General features: G+C 33.0%; 1 protein-coding gene across 3 annotated transcripts in view; it reads right to left on the bottom strand.

The window, feature by feature from the left end:
- Positions 1-555: 555 nt before the first annotated feature.
- Positions 556-19,480, bottom strand: part of alpha-Cat (catenin alpha) — a 36,909-nt gene continuing 17,984 nt past the window's right edge. For all 3 annotated transcript variants that reach the window (XM_089245123.1, XM_089245121.1, XM_089245122.1), the window contains 10 exons: positions 18,904-19,104; positions 17,973-18,124; positions 17,376-17,445; positions 17,204-17,262; positions 14,578-14,759; positions 14,106-14,211; positions 12,346-12,480; positions 12,102-12,194; positions 7,117-7,140; positions 556-4,259 (listed from right to left, as the gene is read on the bottom strand). In XM_089245123.1, the coding sequence (XP_089101249.1) occupies positions 4,095-4,259; positions 7,117-7,140; positions 12,102-12,194; positions 12,346-12,480; positions 14,106-14,211; positions 14,578-14,759; positions 17,204-17,262; positions 17,376-17,445; positions 17,973-18,124; positions 18,904-19,104 (1,187 nt within the window). In that variant the 3' untranslated portion in view covers positions 556-4,094. The remainder of the gene's footprint in view (positions 4,260-7,116; positions 7,141-12,101; positions 12,195-12,345; positions 12,481-14,105; positions 14,212-14,577; positions 14,760-17,203; positions 17,263-17,375; positions 17,446-17,972; positions 18,125-18,903; positions 19,105-19,480) is intronic.

The following is a 19,480-nucleotide window of genomic DNA, read 5'->3' as shown; positions in this document are numbered from 1 at the left end:
ACGAGAGGATTTTGATCAGTGTACAGGACGAATGCATGGCCATCAACCATGTGCCTGAAATATTTGATAGAGTAGGCTGCCAACAGCTCTTGATCACAACACTTAAATTCTTCAACCAAGTGGCTGCCAAGATCCTGATGCACGCTGTTGCAAAGTTGCGCCCATGGCAACATCAGAAGCATCTACTGCAACGATTAGAAGTCATACTGCCAAAGCTATTGAATCTGCAGGTTCCGTTTAGAATTTAGAAAGGCTTCATTGGACCAAGTGAACGTTTCTCTTGGTACCCTTGAGAAATTTATGCAGGAGTGTCTGCTTTTGCAATGAAGAGTCGATAAAAATTGAGGAGGGCCGGCCAAAAATCGTTGGTGCAGAGATCAGAGTATAATAGGGAGTTATTATATACTCTGACTCCAATTTAATAATAACAGTTAATGTCATGGCGAACTGGGATGCATCAAACCCTGATTTTCACCATCACTCACATTTACCTCATTTAATAAGATCTCTTTTCAAGTATTGAAATCACACACAAATGAAACAAATCTAGAAAACTCATCATCCATACTTTTTTTAATTTTCAAATTTTTGTTCTCAAGACAAAAAAAAACCAAAGCGCAGTCACACTATCGATTACAACTTTCTCAAACAGAGTAGAAAAAAAAAACTTTTTATACAGCAAGATCTAATAGACGAACACTCAACAAAAATTTTCACTAACGTGCAAATCTAAATTATAAAACTTTCAAATATTGAAGAAAAAAAATTTTAAATCAACATCAAAAATCGATAATTTTTGTTAAAATTGATAAAAATCTATCAATGATGTTGTGCAATTCAAACACATTTTTCAGTAATGCAGGATTCTGATCCCGCAAATCAAAATTCAATCACCGACTGACATTAAAAATTTTCGTTCAGTACCTTCCAATAGATCAGCTGTAGATATATCGACTCTACCCAATACCTGTTCAGCCCGAACAACATAGGCAACTATACAACAAATATATATTTATATGTATATATATGCAACAATTTTAATAATACATCTTGATGACACACACAAAAACAATCCACACTCATCTCAGTTGATTTTTATCGCATCCAAATCGATAAAACTAGTCCAGAATGTCTTTATTTTATTGTAATTATTTAATCGGGTAAAAAAACATTCATCTAGAACTGTATCCATACATTAAATTTTTTTTTTTTAAATCTCTTCTGCATTACGATAAAATTTGAAAAAAAACCAGCTGATGGGAAAAAATGCTTTACAGACTATTTTCCTGCATTCCCCAATTATTTTTGATCAACAGAATCGACAGTAAAATGAAGAGGGTCGATTTTTTAAAATAAACTATCTCAATATTACATGAGAGACATGCCTTTGCAAGAATAACAAATCTTATTTTTGTTTCTGGCGACAATGTAAAATGCTCTTCGATACTCACACAAACTTCACATCTATTTAAATATTTGAATCTCTCAAAAAACCACTGTTCTGTTTATACCAGTGATTGATCTCTTGTTTATGCTTACGAGAGACTGATTAAGAACTGCATATTAATTCTATTTTACCCAATAACATGCTCAATTTGTACGATATTAAAATCTCATTTAAAAACTAAACGAGTAACAAATTTCATTACACTAAAACAAATGCAGTTGAACTCCATAATACAGCTATCCTCAAGGAATATGTTTGATAAGTGGCTAGAAACTTAACAATGGAAATTCAGTTAACCAGCGATTCGCATAACGAGCCAAAATTTTACTCTGTTTACTCAGTTAAATTTGATTACAACTGAACCGATAGGTCTTCACTTTCGCTAACACGTATGTATGTATATACTGTGGATAATCTTCTCCAGCACAGTCTCCAGTGAGAGTACCCAATGAAACATACTCCTAGAGCTTCAGAAGAAGCATTTCCACATAATGCACTGCTTCAAGGTAATCAATAAAGTTTTGAATAGATGTCACCAAGAGAATGCTCAATTCTGCATGAAGAAAACTGTGGGCTGAGTGAACCTGATTTTGAAGGTTAGCTAGCAATAGCTACCAGTTGTCAAAAAGACTGTGTCTGCCATGAGACTATAGAAATGAGGACAACATTCAAAAATAGTTGAGAAAAAGCCAGGAATTCACTACAGGCGAACTGATTGATTTCTCTAACAGCTTGTGGACGGGATCTTGTCTGAGGAAGAAAGAAATAAGGAGTTTCTTATTTAAAATGAGGATAGAGAGATGTATAAAATGTTGAAAGCCGTCCAAAGTTTTGTAGAAAAGAACCACCCAAGTAAAGCAGCAGTGGTGCAAGCAATGAATTTGTCCAATGATAATGTACAAGTAATTCCCAATCTCTGCGAAGTCCTCAAAAAGGAGGCAAAAGCGTCATTGGATGGGTTCCTTTTTTCCTTTTTAAAGCCACACAAAAATAAAATGATTGCAGTGAGTCAGTAGATGACAGTGAGTAATTACTGATTAAAGCCAGATTTATCTGTAATTTTTATATAATCATCCAAGTCTACATTATTTACTATGGGGAAGTTTGATTCGGTATACGAGTGATTTGGATAATAAGCATGCTCATTTAACGAATTATGCTAGTTAACTGAAGTTCAGCTTTATAGTACTGAGTGGTATAACAATGTAGAGATTTTTTATTAATGAAAGTTAAATTGCAGGGATTTTCCCCTTTGCAAAAAGGTGACATCATGTAAGCCATCCATCATCGCTAACCAGTAGGTCAAAAATTCTTCTATAGAGGTCTATAGCCTTTATTCCTCCTCTAAGGTTAAATTACCTGTGATTACTACTCTCAAATCAAATCATGCAAAAAAAAAAATTGCCACTGGGCCCAAAACTGGACATATGGTCAAAGCAAATACAACTAATGTCGAAAAGCCAAATTGACACTGGCTGTTCGGCAAATTCCCTTCCCTAAAAAAAAAATGTTTTTGGCGATTTGATGTAATGGCGACAATTTAGACTAGGCTTGTGACATCTTTTCAGGGACTTAAAAAAAATGGGGTTTTTTTTAGGAAAATTGTTTGGGAATGATTTTTTCCTCCAAAAATGGAGATTTTTCACAATCAAGGTCAAAATTCTAGGGATATAAGAATCTTGACAGTGTCCTTATTGTGCCGTGTTTGTTTTGAAATATGTCCGGGAGATGGAGTAGAAATTCTAAAATCTGGGAGACTTGGCAGCTATGTGAATATAACAGAGTTCAACTGTACTTGAAAAAAGAACAAAAATGTTATATTGTATATAGGGGAAAAAATTAACCACATTCTTACGTACCTCGCTCAGTAATAATTCAACATGGCTCTGAAAAAACTGATTCACTAAGATTAAAAAATATTTCTAAGCATATCAAAGTACAAAATAATATAAAATAAAAAATATTTTCCTATACTTTCGGAACTCTGAAACATTACGAAAAAGATTTATTTGACGCAAAAAACGAGGAAAACCTACACGTAGAAAAGTAAAATGCAGAACTATTTTTTTATTGCTATTACTATAACTACTGACACCAACTTCACATTAATACCAATAGACACAAAATTAATTTGGACGACGCATTATATTCTCAAGTATAAAAAAGTACCAAAAAACGACAAGAGAGAGAAAAAGACAGAATAAAAAACATTCGAGTATGTGTGTGTATATGTATATATTTTCATGAGCATGTCTCACATAACCACTTTTTTTTCTTCAAAAAACGGGACAGGAATCGCAACCCATCGAGCAATATTATAAAAAAAAGAAAATACTATACGCTGCTGTACAATAAAATTTGAAATAAATACAACTAAAAAGAAAAAAAAAAAGGAAATATATAAAATACAGTTGCACTGAATATATATCATACGACTCTCGTTCCCATAAAATTGCATGCGTCAAATTTGCGAGAGAAATAAAAAATAAACAGTGGAATGAAAAAAAAGACAGTTCGCTCAACTAAAAAACGATAGCCACGAAAGAAACACGCCTAATAGGCACTTTCCTCACCTCTCGGGAAAGAGTAAACTATGAACCTAATATGAATATGTTTTAAAAGGATGAGGATAAAAATTTCCTTTGTTTTACACGCTCTCCGCAGGGCTCTGAAATTCACTCAGAGCCTTGATAGGAGCGATATTCTTCTTCTGTGAACCTTTCCTCACTTTTGCACGAACTTCTTCTGGCTTTTCTCTTCTGACAAGGGGTTTCTTTTCTGGGGCCTTCATTTTCCATACAACAATAGGAGACTGGTAGGAAGAAGAATGTAAAAAAGAAATTCATTAAACAGTCACAAAAAATTCATAAGATATCCACATGAAATCAAAGGAAACTTTATGCTGAAAATTTTTTTAAAAATTTGGAGTGCCTTAATATTTGATAAAATTATGTGCATTGTAACAAACTGACAAGAAAAACAAAACAAAAAAAACACAACATCGAGCCCAAACATGACATAGTCAAAGCATATAAGTCATCTTGCCAATTTTAGATGTCGAAAGGCTAAATTGACACTGGCTGTTTGGCAAACTTTGCTTTCCTCCACCCCGAAAATGCAATATATTTTGAGATTTGAGGCAATGGCAATAACATGTAACACAAAATTGACAACTTAGCAGCTATGATATACTAATGTTTCACATTACCAACACATTCATGGAATGAATTATACTTGCATAAACACAAGTCCCAATGCTCAAACAATATTCCCTATCTTCAGAAGAAATTATTAGTTACCCCAATAACCTTGATTTCAACAAACATTGCAATCAATAATCAATACTGAATTCTAAATATAATACTAATAATAAAAAGCAAATGCAAAAATTATAATTGAAAGGCTAATTAATCACCTTTTGTTCCTGTTTGCAAAAAGAGTGCATTTGAATAATAAAGGAAAAAAGAAAAAGCAGTGAGATTTGATGAAGCAGATAGAAACAGTGCAAAATATGAAACATTTATTCATAGACTGCGTGCAAAAAAAGGGAAAAGAAATATAGCTGCTAGAAGGGAAAAGGCTGATGCAGATTGCCAAAATTTTGTGGTTCCCAATTTCATACATAGTCCTCAGGATCATACAATATAAACATATGTTAAGCAGGAAAACGTCTAAAACAAAATGTTTTTAGTTTGACAAAAACCCAAGACAGTCAAAAAAGCATCTTAAGGGGTCACATACCTTTTAACATGGCGTAAAAGTTAAAATATCGAAAAATACTACTTAACATTGATTTATTAAACAAAATTTTTGATAAAAATATGCTATCCTATGCTGGTATAAAAAATTTTACATATCTTTAATACTTTACTTTTATTTTTTTGAAAATTTAAATTTTAAATAATGAGCAAATGCAATTTTAATCTCGTTTTATGAAATGAACTGTTTTCTTCATTTTAATATTGTATGATTACATTGATGTCATGCCATTTTATCATGTATGCAAGCTGTGTTTTTAATGTATTTTTGAAATTTTTAAAAAAAATTAAATATTAAAAATATGCGAAAAAATTTCTAATAAATCAATGGTTAAATAGTATTTTTAATGATAATTTAACTTTCCCCCAAGTTGAAAGGTATGTGACCCCCTTAGCAATGTTTAAAAGAGATTCACTTTTATATAATGTGATTTTGTTTATCATTTTCTTGATAATTTTCCCATACATTTCTTCTTATGATAATATTGGTAAAAGCAAAGATTTTTTTTTAATAACTCTTGATCAAACCACCGAAAGTCAGTAATAGAATATAATATTATGCATATGCAGGGGTGCATAGCTACCCCGAACACACACCTCATTTTACTGAAGAACCGTTGATCTTAAAGGTTAGATAAATATCCAAATAACGTGCAGAACTCAGATGCATATTCATGCAGAAAAGGGCTGTATAGGTATTAAAATAAAAATGTTAACTTTTAACACGTACATCCTGTGCACAAAAACCCAGTGAGAAAGTTGTTGACCCAGGCCCGTCATTTGGTGGGGAGGGGGCATTGCCCACTCACTTTAGAAAATACACTAGAAACGATATACATATATATATACACACAAATATACAGGCCGTTATGTTAATGGACCTACAAACTCAGAGATATCGAGAGGAACAAAAATTGAAATAGAACATGGTGAGGCAAACCATGAGGCACATTGAGAGCGTGAAAATCTCAAAAACGCATCCAGACTCTGAGTCCAGAAGAGATGAAAGGTGGATGTCAGTTGATCACTGAATGCATTAGTGGGTTAGCTCACTATATCTGACGTAAGCAGCGTTTTGAAACACATGCGATCAAAAGCATACCCGGTATTTTCGAGTGCTCCGGGAATTGTTTTTACATCGTTATAGACTGTGCAATGACGTCAGCGGGCGGCCGCCACTTCCAACAACTGTTTTAAAAATTTATCAAATAAATTTTTTTATAGTTATGTGTGACGTCGAAACCTGCATGCACTTTTCGCGATTTTAACCATCTCAACATGGTTTGCGAAACCATATTCCATTGAAACTTTTGTTCCTCTTGATGCCTACTAATAACCCTCTGAGTTTGTTGGCCCGTTAACAGAATACCCTGCATATATATACACACATAAATCGAGTACATGTTCTTTGCCCCCACCCCAGAAAAATTGAAATGACGGCCCTGTGTCATCCTGTCTCTCCTGGTGTCGATAAAAAAAAAAATACCATGTTTCTAAGTGCAATATTCACTGATATTTGAATTCACATTTATTCTGTTAATTCATCCAAATATCTCACTTAGAAATGTGGAATTTTTTTCTGTTGAGATCAGGAGACAGAACTTTCTCACTGGGGTTTTTTAGCTCAGAGCGTCCATATAAAAAGCAATTTTTAAAAAAATTTAATAACTATACCAGCCTTTGCTGCATGAATGACGCACAAGTTCTACATGTTATTTGGATACTTTTTCTAATTAGAAATATACCTTTAAGATCGATGGTTCGTCAGTAAAATGCTGTACGTGTTGGCAGCTATGCACCATGTATTATGCAGAATGTAACACTGATTATGCAAATCTAATTAGCCAGCAACAGCAATTAAAATATCGAACATGCGATAGTTGAAATGGTGATAAAAAAAACTATACTCACAGCAACTTGGACGCTTCTTGGATACTGCATTTACATGAAAAGGAAAAGAGAAAGTTTTAGGAGATGAAAATGTTGATAAATAAAACTAGTTACATGATCAGGGAAAAAATTATGTAAAATGGGGGAACTTTATGTATAGTATAATGCTCTACAGCAGCGGTTCTCAACCTTTTTTGACTCGCTGAGCCCTTTTCAGTATATGATTTTTATGGCGGACCCCCTGTGTGTGTGCGCGCAGACCTCTTTTTTATTTATTTATCTAACACACAAATTTGCTGATTTATTTTATTTTCCTTGAGTCACCGCGGAGCCCCTGGGAAGTGCACACAGAGCCCCAAAGGCTCAGCGACAGCAAGGGTGGCCAACCCCTCAGCACATGGTATACAGGAATAGCATGCAAAAGGTTTCTTCAAAAATTAAAGAAATAGTAAAACTTTCTCAATTGAAGTAGTTCTCTGAAAATTTTTAGTTACCATTTCCCCATCAATCTCAATAATGCTATAGACATTCTCAACAATGATTATAAGGTAACTTTTATTCAATATATTAAATATTATTTTATTCAAATAGAAACACATTAAAAGTTATGAAATGACCAGGCCGTCTTCAAAACATTATGGGACCCCCCCGACAGTGATATTCTGGCATCCCTATCTAGTTAGACATACCTAATCTAATTATCATGATGCCCCTATGCAACCTGGTACTTGAGAGTTTTGTCAGCACTGTAAGCTTATAATAAAAATAAACCAATGCAAATGAGTTGCATATTACACACACATAATAATGCATATTTTACCCCAAAGAAAGCTATAATTTGTTTCCGATTTGTCAGGGAACATTTTGTAAAAGCAGTGTTTTACTGCATTACACACAAGTGTAATGAAGCAAACACTTTTACAGGGGCAAAACATCCAACTGAATTTTCTTTTCTTTTTTAACCCCTTAACCGCCAACGAAATTTTACACGATCCGCTCCCCCAGTGCCACTCTTTTTCGATCACAAAGAGAGTAAGGTGTATATATGTTATGGTAAATGCCTGAAGACTGGTAAAACCTAGGATTTACAGGTGACACCTATTTTTTACCAAGGTGAGTTGGTAAAAGCCCGAAAAAAAATTGGTAAAAATGAAAATGTTTACAAGTCAAAGCCCACTTTTAATCAGTTGATTATAACGATCCTGCCATTAATCAATAATTATAGTTGTTTAATAATTAACAAATGAATTAATTACCCAACACGAACTTTTCAGTTCCTGATGCTAACTATACAAGTAATAATTACCATAAATTTATTGAGTTAAAGTTTATGTATATTGGACTAAATTAAGCCCATTTTTAATGAATCACTTAGTTCCTGATGCTTATAATTATTTAATAATTATAATTAAAGGTTGATTAATGACCAATTATTCAGTTAATTACTTTAATAAAATGGGAGTCATGACAAAACATGATTAAATGTCTCAAATGAAAAAGTGTTTACTAGTTTTTTTTTTTGGGTTTTTACCAACTCACCTTGGTAAAACCTAGGGCTTACCAATCTTCTGGCTCTTTTACAGTAACATATATATGTACCCAGTGGAAGTTAAGGGGTTAATGGCTAATATTCCTGATTGGGAACATCAGTTTTATTAATTAGGAAAAAAAATATTTCTCATACATAAAAGCACTTTTTTTCCCCTGAATATGAGAGATTCAAAACTTAATTTACATGACAATTTTTTTAAAAATACAATTTCAGCAATTTATGCCATAAACTTAATTTTTTTGTTTTTAATTTTAATATTGTTTCTATGGGGACAGGAGCAAGTCCACAAAACATACTATAAAAAAATTTCCATGAATTTTTTGGTTGACATCTCAAAACTAAAGGATTAGAATGGGAAATGAAAGGGAAAAAAATTAAGAAAATCAACCCAAATCTTAATATACCCAATATATAGAAAAAGGTCAACATATTCAAAAAATAATTGTCCCACATTAGTGCTGTCATCTGGTAATCATAAAGTAGTTATACAGCTTTTACATATCAAAATACCGATACCGATACCCAACAATGTATGTAAGGGAAGTGTTACATAGATTCAAAAATAGTGGTACTCAAAAGTACTGGCAGTAGTGAGAGTTGAAAGCATCTAACTACAGGTGTAGATGTGAAAAAAATATTGGACAGAGTCAAGGCCTTTATATATTGCATTGCATTCATTTATTATTAGGGGGGGGGGGGGAGAGAGGCTCAGCAAAGTGCGGATACAGGTTGATGTGTTGGAATGGGCCAAATGTTTCATATATCATCGCATTCCTCGGTGGGCTCAGCTCCTCCATAAAGTTTGATTGAGGGGAGCTGAGCACCACGAGCCCCCAGGTTTTGGTGACTATGCCCAAGCATATGTAAGATGAAGTTTTATTGATGCACTCACACAATTTCATTGCGAATACAAATCCAATTTGCAATTAAAAAAAAGACGAATACAAAAAGGTGAGAAAAATGAGAATTTTTATGAAAACAAGATATCAAAGCACGTGGGGGGGGGGGGGGGAAAGAAGGAATTTTCAATGCCTTGTAAAAACATGACGTGTGGTCTGAAAGTAAAGAATTTTGAGAGTAGCATGCACATCAAAAACTGTTTACAATCGTGACATGGCTTGGAAAAAGGTTGGCCACACGTGCTTTAGAGCAACGGATCTTAAACTTTGGTCCATGATGCGAGTCACTATTTGCGATTCCTGTGCTGGGGACTACTTGCGATTCCATATTAAAAAGTCAGGGTGGGGGGTCTTTAGATAATAAAAATTAAGAACCACGGCTCTATAGCTTTTTAGAAAGGCCACCTCTTTTAAAAATTAAATTAGCATAAGCATTTTTTGACTGGAGTAAATCAAAACAATATTAGGTAAAATTTGTTTTGAAGAGCATGCTTGCTTCATTACAAAAAATTTACATCAATAAGGAGAACTCAATATATGCTATCCACTATATGAATACATTAACTGATTCCAAGGACGTCCAATTAAGAATTTTCGCAATATAAATTTTTGCAATATAAATTTTCCTTCTTACGTAAATTCTACAATATGAAGGCTATCACAAAACCTGATAGTTGAGATAAAGTGTGGCATATATTTTTCTTAAAAAAATGGTCTCTCTCTCTCTTCATACATAATCATAGTTAACACCTAAAATTTTGAAAAATATAGGACTCTCACTCAAAAAATTAGAAAAAATAAGAAAAAGGAATAAATAGTCAGGATGGGGGTACGTATCTTCCCCCCCCCTAGACAACATAATCATAGCATAACAAAAAAATTCTTAATTTTTTTAATTACTTTTTTTCTTTTCTTCCCTCTCCATAGCACTATTTCAGTATCCTATAAAATTGACTCAAGTCAAAGCAAAATGACAGAAATAGCTTGGTTACAAAAACAATTTTTGGCCAAAACAGTCTACTAGAATCACAGACAATTCTTTTCTGTCCCTCCTCACAATATAAATTAAATTATTTTTGGGATCTTCCAGTCCAATCTGTCAACTCTCTTCAGTAATGCACAGCAAATTATGAAGGCATGTAAGATTTTTGAGAATAAAACTCCTTCGAGATCACTTTCAAAAGCACAGTGCAAAATATGTAAATTATACGCTCCAATGTTTATTTACATCGAAGGTCAAGGTGAATCTGATAATTTTACTGCGTCTCTATCCTTTTTTTTAAAGGGATTTGTTTACTGTTCAATACCAGTGTAATCGTTTTTGAAAAATGAAGCACTTTCATTTCTAGCACTTTGCTGATTTTCTGAGGTTCCCAAATTCAAGTAGTGAATGCAAGCCGATCTCCCCATTAAAAAGTCTCACCACAGAGAGCAACAGCCCTACAACGCTACAGATGTTCAATCATTACACTTCACTCACAATTTAAAATATAGATGGCAACACTAATTCACACAAAACAATGTACACACCCAGACTGTTAGGTACACTCACTCGCACTTCCGGCACAACTCACTAGGTAGTAAATCGCTCATAGATGGTGATAGACCTGAGTTGTGCTAGGTTTGAAAGCTCTTTGCTGAGTATTGTATACATTGTTCATGACTCTGCACACCTCTAAAAATACAGAAGACAATGGAATGCTGTTGGATAGCATCAGCACCACCAAACCTAGAATAGGCCTATGTATCCAACCACTTTGTAATGCAAACTATTATTTCACTTATGCACAAAATATATTTTGAATGATGACTGCTAGTTACTGTTCAAGACCATGAAAAGTAAATACAAAATTATTTTTCTCTCTAGACGGAAGTTTTGAATGACTACTTTACTCGAACTCTCAAATTACGCAAAAGAAAAATTAATAAACCTAATGATCCACATACAACCCCCAAATAACCTTGAAAACGATACAATTTCTGCTTTGGCAGAATCATTAATTGTAATCTGTACCATTTGGCAATATATCAATGATTCCCTGCTCAATTAATACCAATTACACAAATTTTGAAGATAGGATTTGGTGAAAAGTAGGACTAAACCGAGAAAGACATTTTACCAAAAAGTAACACAAGTGGGAGCCCTGAAAAATATAATCTACAGTAAAACCCCTCTTAATAGTTAAGCTCCTTTTAGGGCTAAATAATTTCCTGAGTCTATAAAGTATGCATTTCAAGCCCCTGCTTAATGGTCATCCATCTTCTACTAATTTTTTTTGTCCCATTGGTGCTCGCAAAAAAAGGTGTTTTACTGTACACCATTTCACACTAATTATGAGATAAAATTTACATAAACTTAACATTAAATAAGGCTACACAAATCATGCAATGTGCCAAGTATGTTTTTAGTCTCATATACAACAATAACTGTCATCTCTAAACAACTAAAGCAATCTTATCAGTACCTAGACTGTTATTTATGCGATTAGTTTTAGAACTTATATAACTAAAATATATATATAACATATTATCTGATTATACGAATACAAACTAACCTTAGTAGAGGCAACATATGAAGCTTTCACTGTGAGTACAACAGCATTCATAAGATTTTTGGCGGCTTGAATGAGAGATGTAGCACTGTCCAACTGCAGATAATAAAAAATAAAAATAAGAGGCTTTCGAAAGGGGGGGGGGAAGACAAAATAGAAACTAATATTAGAAATAATTCAAATATAGAGATATTATAGTCAGAAAAAAATTAATCAACATCCATTCATGCACAATAGATCAACTTACCCCTGAGACAATGAGGCTTCCAGAAATATTCTGAACATCAGCTTTTACTTTGCTGGTGATGTTTAGCTGATGACAATACAGTGCGATTCGTTGCAAATATGCTATGAGATCCTTTTTAGTATTGGATTCTGGACACTTGAATGAAAAAGAATTTGTTGCATATATTGTTATATACGTTTCATACCAAAATAATATAACAAAATCTTAAAGAATTTCTGTCTTTATAAATGCCCTTTTTTCCTTCTCATTGGCATCTTTACAAATTTCTTAGAATAGAATTTTAATTTAAAATTTTGAACAGCAAAAGTGATTAAGCAGTCTTGCATGAATTTTTTTTAAAGAAACAATGAATTATCAATAAAATACCACAGGCACAAATCTCTAAAATTGCAACATAAGTTTATTGTTGACAAAACCTAATATTAGACAGCACACAATGTTTCTACTTTGCTATTAACCTCGCAGTCTCTTCATCACCAGTGAGATAATAGATGGGACTTTTACACATTAAACCTAGCTAAATGAAATGCTCAGAGACCTCAAAATCAATTCTAGATCTTGTTAACAGTAGCAATTTATTCATAATCACATGTTGACAAAAACTAATTTTAAGTGGTTTTAGTTAAAAATAAATGTAAAAAAACATGAAATTCAAAGTTTTCTTCCGGACTGAGGAGGTTATACTGTCCAGAGGCTAAAAGATAGTTTTATAAGTGTAGAGAAAATGTTTTTGTATTTATAAAAACACATCAGTTTTTTTTGCTAAAAAAGTGCTAAAAAAACTGCTACAGCATCAAAAACATAATAGAACTGCCACATTTTTGTCTAATGAACTGCCACATTTCACATGAACCCAAACAGTCTGATCCGAGTTGCTTTCTCATTTGTCATTTTCCGCAGATCTCCCTACCCACGATCTTACCAGAAATTTCATTCGGGGGGGGGGGGGGGGGCCAGAGGAACCAAAGTAATAGCACAATAGATTTGGTCATCTTCTCCCCTTTCTTTGGTCATTTTCTCACATTTTGGGAGGGGGACCAGACTCCCCCCCCCCTCAACAGCCTTGACACAGGGCGCTTGGTGACAAATCTAAGGAGCCATGTCTATTAAAAAATTAGGATGGCACCTAAATTTCCTGTTTTTGTTTATTATTGAATAAAAGTCTGAGAACAGAAAAGTTTTGGAATTTATATTAGCATGTCTTTCAACTTAAAAAGGGAGTCATTAATCAAGTCCTGGAAAAATTGAAAAATATTATTTTGGGCAATTTTTCTTTTAGAAATTTTTTTTGGGTGGTCAAGAAATGAGGCTACTTCACCAAACACCAACTATGGCCATATCGCTATACTGCAATTTACTGCCATTAATGTTAGAAATGAAAGCATGTCTATCGGTGGTTGCCTCAAGCTCGTTAGGGAAACAAAACATCTTATCCATATTCTCCCTCGGGTTTGAACCTGGGACCGTGACAGCATCTTACTACCACGCCACTAAGGGTGCTAAGAAATGAGGCTGGTGCCTAAGTTTTTTTTAAGGATTTCTCAAGTCCTGTTGCACTCTATGATTTACCAAGACTGCCAAAATACATTTGTACATAAGTAGAGTGCTTGTATATAAATTTTTTTAATAAAATATAAATTCAATACAAAAGCAATACAAATTTGATATTTTTTGATACACCCCCCTTGAAAAAAATAACATTACTTCATTCATAAACTGAACACTCCCAAACACAAAAGGTTGAAATGAAAAAAAAATACCTGATCAGCAATTTGTCTAGCTAATTTATCTAGCCTTGTTCCATATTCAGAGATTTTCTTTGCAGCATTAATGACATCCATAGTAGTTTTCAAAGGACCTTTTCCCCTAAATAAACACAAATATTTTTTTATCCTACTGCGCTGGTTCATATTAATCATACATGCTGCAGTCACATTTCATAGAAACCAGAAGCGCAGGCAGGACATATCTTTGGAACTGGTGGATTGGAAGAGACGGAAAGTGCACCTGTATCTTTCAGAGAAATTGAATTGAAAACTTTGAAAATTTAGCAATTTTTTTTCACTTTGAAATGCTAAAAAATTAAATACTTTTTTTAATATTTTTTATCACTGGGGGGGGGGGGGGAAGGTGGGTCAGAAGATGGTTTGTATGTCCTTTCCTGCATGCGCCTATGATAGAGCCTATAAAAAATTAAATGATATTTGATAAACTCTTTTTTAACAAAACTACCTTGTGAAATCTGTCATCTCCATCATGATCATGCACATCTGTTTGGCAAGAACAATAACATCATTTCCAGTGTCATCCCATTTTGCAACTTCACGATCAAATTTGCTCTTCTCTGTACGGAAATTTTCTACTTGAGCTGCAATTTTCTGTTTATCCTCTTCTGATATGTAACGATATGCATCCTGTAACAAAACAATCAAGATCAATAAGAAAAATATTTATCACTTTATAAAACACTGAATTTTTTTGAGGCGAGTTAATACCACTAAAATAATGAAGAATTAAATTAAAATTGAATGCAGTGGAAGCATCCAACAAAGATGACTAAGGTCGGAATTACAATACAAAAATTTGATAAAAGATATTTTACAAAAATTGAAAAAACAACCTCCCAATGATGGTCAGTTTTCACAATCCTGTTAGACTGGGATTACACTATAAAAGTTTTATAAAAGTTCAATTATATAACTTGAAAAATACAACCAATGCACTTTTATTGGTTGCATTTCAAGTTTTATGAATGGACTTTTGTAAAACTTTCATAGTGTAAGCTCAGCCTAACTGGATCATGGAAACTAACTTATTGGGAAGTTACTTTTAAGCAGTTGAGTATTTGTGAAAAAATTAGATTCTTATTGCAAGTAAAATGATTTCATACATTTCATACTGTAATTGAAAAACCACTTTGTAACAAGCACAACATTCGACGTAAAAGAGATGTTTAGTTCATGATTGAGCATTTTTTTTCACTGTTAAAAAACTAGGTGTGCTAAAAAGTTGTTTCATTTTGTTTTTCCTAGAGATTGAAAAGGTCTATTTTTATCAGATAAATAAATTTAGCAAAAACTAATAAAGGAATGAGAAAAGGGAGATGCTAAGAAATTGTTTCTGCATTGCAGCAAGGAGTTTATTGGTGATTATTAATACTGCCAATCAATGGCTATAAATGAATCAACTTGAACTTAAAAAACCCCAGACAGATATAACCATGTTAATATTTCTTATGGGACCTCTTAACGTTCTGAACCAGTTGGTCCAGGAAAGGAAAAGAATGAGGATGTATCTTGATAAAAATTAGAACAGAGCAATATTTGATGGATTAATGCAATTCAAGGTCATTAATCAAGATGAAAAAGGTCACAGAAACAGAGATGCAAAGAAACTCAAATGAAATATCCTTTGAAACATGACTGTGTGTTGGCTGATTAGAGAACATTGCTGAATTCTGATCATACCATTCACTGAATTTTCAGCATCAGTTTTTCTGAACAAGTTTGTTTTAACCCTTTAAGTGGTTCCATAAATTTCACTAATCTGCATAAAACCTGGCACAGTAGAAGCAACCAAACCCTCTGTAAAATATTACATCTTTTTTCAAGACCCCTTTTCCCTATTTTGTGCAGATGATAAGTGATTCCACTCCCAACTCCAATATTAATAATAAAAAACCAAGACACAGAAATACTCTATCCTTATTATCTTTACTGCATGCATGTTTTTATACTCCAAAGTGAAGGGGAATTTTTAAAATATTTTGTATATATCTCATAGCCTATTTTAAAAAAAAGCGCTCCAGATAATATTACTTAGCGCAATTAGAAATTCATTTTTTTCCAACTTATAATCTGTTGTGGTAAACATGATTACAGTATGTATGTATTTGAATTTTAAAACTATTTTTCTTCATAACTATGTGAAATAAATATATAGCAAATGCTACCAGAATATCAGAAACAGGGCTCTCACTTGATAAAATTAGAAAAAGGACTGAAAGGTAGGACTGGGAGGGGGGGGGGGGGCAGCCCTTAAACAATATCATGGCATAGTAAAAAAAATCCCTCCCCAACTTTTTTTCCTTTCTTTTTAAAAATTAAAAAAAATTCATGTCAATATTTCGGTATCTTGTAAGATTGACTTGAACCAGAGCAAAATGACAGAAATGACTTGATAACAAAAACAACTTTTGGCCAAACAAGTGTACTATCAAACCACAGACAATCCTTTTCTGTCCCTCCTCACAATATATATTACATTCTTTTTTGGAGTCTCTCTCAGTCTAGTCTGTCAACTCTTTGCCAATGCATAGCAAGTTATTAAGATATGTCAAGTTTTTTTTTCAGAATGATGCTATTTCTACACTACTTCAAGTGAAAAATGTGCAAATTACAAGGTCCAAAGTAAATACGTCAAGGTGAACCGGATGGTGTTACTGTATTATCCATATATTCTTTAAAGAGATTTGTTTACATTTTACTGTTAAATGCCAGTGTCATCATTTTTGACAAATGAAGCACTTTCATTTCTAGCTCTTTGCTGAGCATTGTAAATATTGTTCATGTCTCTGCTTATACTAAAAATGCAGAAGACAATTGAATTGGGTAGCATTAAAATCACCAAACCTAGAATAGGCCTGTGTATCCAACTACTTTGTTATGCAAATTGATACAAATCAATGCTAATTTATTGGTTGTGTATTGTTTCACCTATACATAAAATGTGCACAATTTTGAACGATGACTGTTCTACTAGGATATTAAAGTAGGATATTTTGCCGAAAAGTAGGACAAGTGGGAGCCCTGCAGAAAATATACTATAATATTTATAAAAAAACTTTATAAAAGATTACCCTAGTGTTGTTAATTCCACTGATTTCTGGATATTCGTCAAAATCTGTATGTGCACTTGCTACATAAAGAGAAAAATGAGGATGCATTTAGTGTTATACAAACATGTTTTTCCACACACAAACTTTAAATTTATATATTTTACATTAAAAATGTCATAGCCCACACACTCACATTTGCTTCTTGTCTCAGAAGTATTTGCTTCAAATTCAATCTCTGTTTCTGAATCAAGCTCTTCTGCAGACTGCAAAGGAGAAAAGAAATTATAAATAAAAAGTTATGTTTCATGTATTCAAAATGACACTAAATTTCTTGAAAAGATAATCAATGAATATATATGACATGAATGTCGCTCTCCACTTGTTAATACAAGATATACGGAAGACTGGATGTTGTGAAGATATTTATTATTTCAGATGTTTATTTTTTTTTTTATTTTTTTTTTTAAGGAAGGAAAAAACTCATCTCTGCCTCCACCGGGACCCGGGTTCGACTCCCGGTGGAGGCAGAGATGAGTTTTTTCCTTCCTTAAAAAATAAACATCTGAAATAATAAATATCTTCACAACATCCAGTCTTCCAATGAATATATTTAAGCTCCTATAACTCGAAATAATGTCAACTTCTAAAAACAGTTTCAGATATGGAAGTTCAGCTGCATACAACCACATATTCATGCAAAAATCCAATTAAATTATAGCTATATTAAAAGTGAAAATGATTGCTTGCAAAAGAAAAAAAAACACTTAGCAGCAAGAATTTTTTGACTTACTTTATTCAGGAGAACAGCACGTCGTATGTCCCTCACACCATCATACACAAGGCGAGATGCATCTATGAAATCATTCTCATCAAGCTCTTTCTGTGGGCTGCTACTGAGTGCCTCGACTGCCATCTCAACGCCTTGTGCAAAGCTGGGCATAACTAGAAATTTCAGAGAGAAAAGAAAACAGCATAATAAACAAATTTAATCAAAAATTTATCAAAATAATCAAATTTCCTTATATATTCTTATTTTAATAAATTAAAAAAAAATCATGCAAGATAATGTGTTGTCAAATTAAGCACAAATTTCTCAAGAATTATACAAAATTGTACATATTTGTATTATTCTGAAATATTTAACTTTTTGCAATTAATAACTTAACTAACAACTAAGACTTTTGAATGACAAAAACCTATGTATTTGACATTGATAGAATAGGGGTCCCAGCAAAATCTGCTTGATCATTTCCCTGATCAAACCTCAGAAATTTCTCTCACTGTTCCCTTAAACTCGTACAGAAATATAATTCCAAATTTTAATCTTCCAAATTTCAAATTTTTGTTGTTAGTGGTTCAGGTTTTCCCCTTGACAGAATTTTTCATTGACTTTTATAAATATTTGCATATTTCCCAGACCTGTTCCAAATATTTTAGGTTTTCCCTGACTATTTTTCATTTCCGACTTTCCAGGTCACTAGGAACACTGTAGAAAACAAAATTAATCTGAACAATCTAAAAATTAAATTACATTACATGATTCTTCTCTCAACAGTGTTTCTTATTAGATATCAAGTTCAAGAGAAAGAGATAATTCATGTTATATTTTATAACTTTATTTTTTGTTATGGTGTCAACTTTTCCAAGCTTAAATAAACTATTCTATTTATTTTGGAACCGAATATCATTCATCTCACCAGTTTCAATAATAAATGTCTTACCCTGATCTCTCAAAATAGCAACTGCTTTCAATACCCCTTCAGTATATATTCCAGGTTCATAGTTATCCATCTCAGCAGCCACAACATTGCAGACTCTGGCAGATCGTCCTCTTATCGCACCAGCTGTCCTGTCGAGGGTGTCTGCATCACCTTCCTGAAGAGCGATAACACACTTGTTCACATCCTCAAGTATGTGGTTCTCTATATATTCAGGAATAAAGGGGGAAAAGAAAACAATGTGTTCAATACACGCAACTTTGTTGCACGCATGAATGAATAAATTGGAACAAAATGGAAGAAAAAAAGATTTTAGTGAATTTGATAATTAAGTAGGCTTAATACACGTAAAATAGTGATTACTAGAGTTGAGAGAGTTAGTCTTATTCTAAAAACATATATCCCAAAGCAAACTTTACAATTTTAAGTAATAGAGATTTCTTTAATGTGTTTCTTGTATCTCATTAATATTATGTAAACATAACAATGTGCATTCAGTACCGTGAAATGCATTCTAGCTCAATAGAATCTGAAAACTGATTACAAGACAAATACAAAATACAGTGTAGTCCAACAAATT

The sequence above is a fragment of the Pholcus phalangioides genome, unplaced genomic scaffold, assembly GCF_987345545.1.
Source record: "Pholcus phalangioides strain wild (caught in Gottingen) unplaced genomic scaffold, Ppha-v1.0 ptg000015l_1, whole genome shotgun sequence".
Taxonomy (NCBI): Eukaryota; Metazoa; Arthropoda; class Arachnida; order Araneae; family Pholcidae; genus Pholcus; species Pholcus phalangioides.
Note: the sequence above shows the minus strand (reverse complement) of the source record. Positions and strands in the feature narration are given on the sequence as shown.